We start from the raw sequence: 5,488 nt of genomic DNA on the forward strand, positions 1-5,488 counted from the left end.
TAAAACTTTAAGATACTTAACAATGTACAAGCACTAATAAGAGATCCTGAACCCAAAACATTCTGAATCTCAGCATTCCTCCTGATCAGGACTCAGAGACAGCAGATGTGACAAAAAGCACCAATTACTGGAGGAAGAGGTCTCCATAAGTCCCTGGTCTGAGGTTTTGCCTTCAAGATGTTTGAGGTGGGGAAGGCACAGGTTGGGAATTCCCTCAGTGCCTCTGAATTCCTTTCTGTAGCCTTCAACCCCTGTCAGCTGTCCTATCCTTGAAGCGTGTTCTCACTCACACCGCAAGTCGGGATTCTGGAGAAAGGAACTCACAGTCACTGTGGTATCTCCTCACAAACCACCACGCTATAAACCCCACAGCGAGGAACAAAGTCTCAAACCCTCCAGGTTTTCTAGACACCAAGGATGGGGACTGCAGCTCTGAGTCCCACCCTCCTGCTGCTCACAGTACTCCTGGCTCTGACCCAGACCGAGACCCAGAGTGGCGCTGGTGAGTCAGGAAGGAAAGAGCCTTGGCTTGGAAGAGCCGAGGCTCCGGGCCAGGGGAGCATCCCAAAGGCCCTTTTTTTCACCACCTACTCAGATCCTTCCGCCCTTCTTCATCACCGTTCCGAGCCCTGCGCCTTGATCCCTTCTTGGCCGGTGCACCTGCCCGGGGTGCCGGGAAGAGGGTATTAGTCTCACTGCGCGCCGTCCCCAGGGTCACACTCGCTGAGTTATTTAGTAACCGCGACCGCGACCGCGTCTCGAACCGGTCTCCGAGATCCCCAAGCCTTCGTGGCTGGCTATGTGGACGACACGCAAATCCTGCGCTTCGACAGTGACTTGGCTACTAAGATGGAGCCGCGAGTGCCATGGGCAAAGCAGATGGGGCCGGATTATTGGGAGCAAGAGAGAATACTTTTGGAGATTTATTCCCGCACGGCCCAAGAAAACTTGCTATTTGCAATCCGAATCTATAACCAGAGCGATGACGGTGAGTGACCCAATCATGTCCTCACGGACTGGCTTGAGTTGCCCCAGGTCCCAGGTCCTAGGTTCGGTCCGAGGCTGAGGAGCCCGCAGAGACCCTGGACCTGGGAGAGCAACGGACTGAGACCCGGTTTCTGTTTGAGTTCAGGTGGAAATTCTGTGGGTGGGCTGAACCCTGTAGATGGGACTGACTTTGGGGGCGGCTGCAGACTCTCATACCTTCCAGTGTTTCATTGGCTGTGAAGTGGGTCCAGATCTACACTTCCTCCGTGGGCACTACAGTCATGCCTTTAATGGTCGTGATTACATCAGCCTGAACGAGGACATGAGAACCTGGACTGCTGCAGACAAGACAGCTCAGATCGCCCTGCAAAGGTGGGAGGCGAAACATTTAGCAGAGCACTGGAGGATCTTCGCTCAGGGCCGGTGCATTGCTTGGCTACTCAAGCATCTGGAACTAGGAAAGGAGATTCTGCAGCGCTCAGGTAGGAGGGATTGAGAAGCCATTCCTCCGTCTGAGCTCAGAGTAGGGCAATGCCTCCAAGGAGGAAGAAAAATGGGACAAGCTGAAATACTGTAGCTCTCTCTTGTATCCGGAGTGGAAGGAGTGCTACTGGTTTTCCTGACTCAAAGTCAGAGAGTGACTCTCCCAGGACTCGCCCTTTTCTCAGGACAGATTAGGGACTCTTGATATTATAGGAAAGAAGATCCCTGAAATAACCACCAGCAGCCTAGTTCAGTTTGGAGCCCTTTGTAAATCATGGTTTCCCAGAGGCTGGGTTCTCTGCCCACATGAAATGCGTTTGGAGGTCTCACTCAAGAGACGATGAGGCTCTCACTCTATAAATCAGGACCAGAATTCCTCCATTCATGGTGGGAAATTTGGGAATCTTCCTTTTCCAAGGAATAGATTATACTAGTGCCTGAGTATAAGACAACTTGTGTGGGGTTTGCACCGCTCCAGGCTACCCTTTTCCCCTCCACATTTTGATTCTCTTGTACATTGTTAAGACAGACTCACAAATACTGCTTAAGTCCCGCCCCCCAAAAAATTATAAAATATTGAATTTTCCAACTCTTCTCCTCAGACCCTCCAAAGGCACATATTACCCATCACCCTAGACCTGAAGGAGATGTCACCTTGAGGTGCTGGGCTCTTGGATTCTACCCAGCTGACATCACCCTGACCTGGCAGAGGGATGGGGAAGACCAGACCCAGGACATGGAACTGGTGGAAACCAGGCCTGCAGGGGATGGAAACTTCCAGAAGTGGGCAGCTGTGGTGGTGCCTTCTGGGGAGGAGCACAAATACACATGCCATGTGCAACATGAGGGGCTGCCTGAGCCCCTCACCCTGAGATGGGGTAAGGAGGGGTGTGAGCACAAAACCTGATGTCAAGGAAAGCAGATGACCTTCTGGAGACCCTAAGTAGAATCAGTGCTGAGCTGGGGGTAAGAACTGGTCCTCAACTCTACTCTCTCTTCCCAGAGCCATCTCCTTGGTCCCCAACTGGAGTGATAGTTGGTGTGGTTCTCCTTGGAGTTGTGGTTGCTGTAGCTGTGGCTGCCATTGTGATGCTGAGGAAGAAAAGCACAGGTAGGGAGGGGATTGGTGTTTGAGGGTTTTCTGTAGAGATGAAGCCATGGGTGGAAATGTGCTCATCTCCTGTCTTGTTACCGTGAGACACACCATGTGTGACTGCTCACCTGACCCAGGACTGGGTCTACAGGCAGATTTTGTTCTTTTGTTTGTTTGTTTGTTTGTTTTGAAGACAAGGTATCTTTACATAGCCCTGGCTGTCCTGGAACCTACAATGTAGGCCAGGCTAGCCTCAAACTCAGAGATCCACCTGCCTCTGCTTCCCAAGCGCTAGGATTAATCTTGTGTGCCACGATGCCCAGTTGTGCTAACACTTTTTAAAGTCCAGGGCTACGAGGACGCTAGAACATTATTATCCTGGATCTATCAGTCATTTATTTCCCTGATGTAGTCACTCAGATAACTTTTCCAGGAAGTTACTTTCATCATTGTATTTCCACCTTTTACCATCTTCTCCCAGCTCTGAGCTCTCTCTGCACATTAAGGGAACACCTAGTAAGTGTACAGAAAGGAAAGAGAGCAAGTCCTGCCGACATTTTCCCTTTCCCAAACATCCCTGCAGCTGGGCACCACAGGAGTCCTCAGCTCCCCAGCTGAGTGAGCACATGGTGAGAAGGAAAAGCTGGAATTGCAGGAATGAACTGACCTGGAGTTAACACTGGCACATCCAGTTCCCAGAGTAGCAGGAAAGCTGTCCCACGGAGACCAGCTCCAGGGCATCAGTGATTCCTGTGCTCAGAGGATTCCTGTGGGACCTGATGATGATGGACTTGTCAGTTCTGTTCCCAGCTGTGAAGCCTTGGATTTGATTCATTGGCTTTTTCCAAAATAAAATAATCACCAACCCTCCAATATCACATATTAAATTCCCTTGTTTTTAAAGGATAAGAGTTCGGATTCTATTGTTTATCTCTAAAAGTAAGAAATCAGTCTAGGTAATTTTCAGATAGCAGCCAGTCAGAGTCTCTATATACTTGCTTTCTGTATTTTTTATATGAGACAACATCTCATGGGAGAAAAAAAACAATACATATCTGTTAACATGCCAACTTAGGACTAATAATGCATAATCCCCCTTTTCTTTCTCAACCCCTCCCCCAGTGGAATGCCCACATAATCCCTTTTCCATCATGGATGCCATTCTAACCACTAACATCAGTGGCCATAAATCTTCTTCCACAATTTTCAGACTCTTTCCAGATCCCTCATTTACATTGCTCAGTATGTATCCCAGGACTCATTCTTCCTTTTTCTGTTTCTCTATTAACAGCATATCACACTGTATCCAATGTTGGCCTAGAACTCACTAAGTAGCTGTGATGGCCAATCTTCAGTGTCAGCTTGACTGGATTTAGAGTCTCCTAGGAGATCCAATTCTGGTCACACCTGTAAGAGTGTTTCCAGAGATTAATTGAGGATGGAAGATCCAACCTGGGGACCAAGGATAAGAGGAAGAACAGAAGAAAACCAGATGAGAGGATCCCTACACTCTACTTCCTGATCTACTGAAGTTTGAGGACTCCAGGTCTACTAAAATTTGAGGACTCCCAGCCCCACGCTCCTGCTGCCCTGTACTGCATCATGCCTCATGCTGAGAGTGACTGTGCCTCTTAAATCATGAGTCAGAATAAACCTTTCATCCTTTAAGTTGCTCTGCTGGATATTTTGTCACACAATGAAAAAAGTAATAAATAAAAGTTAGTATATGCTTTGAAATAATTGCAATCCTTTTTCCCTTTCTTGCTGTGTTAGAATTACATATATAAGCCACCATACTTAGCAGCAGGAAATTTTATGTACCATGCCATAAGTGAGGCTGATGCACAGCCTGGGAGCTCCTGTCTACATCCTTGCAGCTCCATGATCTGAATAACAGCTGCCTCGCACAAACCTTGTTATAAATGCAGAGATTCTTGGCTCTTCAACAGACTTTCTAAGTCTTTTGTTTTTGTTTGTGGGTTTTGTTTTGATTTTTTTGTTTGTTTGTTTGTTGAAACAGTCTCAGTATGTGGCCTTGACTGGCCTGGAACTTGCTAAACTTGTAGACTAGGCTGGCCTTGGACTCAGAGAGGTCCTAGGAGAGGAAGCACTGATTTCTGCCCAGAGTGCTGAGATTAAAAGCTTGTGTCATCAAGCCTGACCTTTCTTGTTGTGAGGTCCAGAGGATTCCTGTGTGATGTGTGATTTCCCTCTGTATGCTGTGAATACCATTAATGAATAAAGAAACTGCCTTGGCCTGGATAGAGCAGGGCTTAGGTAGGCAGGAAAGATGGAACTGAATACTGGGAGAAGGAGGGCAGTCAGGGGACACCATGGATCCGCGTCAGAGCTAGATGTGCTGAAATTTTGCTGGTAGGCCATGATCTCGTGGTGATATACAGATTAATAGAAATGGGTTAAATTAAGCTGTAAGAGGTAGCCAATAAGAAGTTAGAGCTAATGGGTCAAGCAGTGATTTAATTAATATAGGTTCTGTGTGATTATTTCATGCTAAGCAGCCAGGAACAACAAAGGGGCCTTCTCCTACAGGGAAGACTGGGATTCCCTGGTCTATGGGCCTTCTAGACACAAGCCCAAAGCTGCACAGTCTATTCTAGGTGTGTGCTCTAATGAGATCACTGAGCACAGGAGGGGACAGTTAATCATCCCTTTGGTGATTTTATTCAACTCCAAGGTTTCAAATACCATTTAAGACCGCCTCCCAAATACGTTTCTCCAGCTCAGGCACGTACATCTCCAGGCTCATCTGTCCCCTGTCAACCTGGCTGCTTTACCTGCATTTCCCTGTCTGCAACCAGCAAATCTACTCTGCTGCCTGTGCACTCCTGAATTCTTTGTTATCACCTTACTTCATTTTGTAGTTCAGACTTAATCTAGTAGGAAATATTGTAATGTCCATGTTTT

At 47.6% G+C, this 5,488-nt stretch overlaps 1 protein-coding gene across 1 annotated transcript; it reads left to right on the forward strand.

Annotated features, from left to right (window-relative positions):
• Positions 1-417: 417 nt before the first annotated feature.
• LOC126494250 (class I histocompatibility antigen, Gogo-B*0102 alpha chain-like) lies at positions 418-3,898 on the forward strand. The gene is made up of 7 exons (XM_050131506.1): positions 418-502; positions 713-988; positions 1,194-1,469; positions 2,073-2,348; positions 2,474-2,596; positions 3,017-3,079; positions 3,855-3,898. The coding sequence occupies exons 1-7, from the start codon at positions 418-420 to the stop codon at positions 3,896-3,898; spliced, it is 1,143 nt and encodes a 380-aa protein (XP_049987463.1).
• Positions 3,899-5,488: the final 1,590 nt, after the last annotated feature.

Source organism: Alexandromys fortis, unplaced genomic scaffold, assembly GCF_014885135.2.
Source record: "Alexandromys fortis isolate MF-2015 unplaced genomic scaffold, M_Fortis_MF-2015_v1.1 scaffold_372, whole genome shotgun sequence".
NCBI lineage: Eukaryota > Metazoa > Chordata > Mammalia > Rodentia > Cricetidae > Alexandromys > Alexandromys fortis.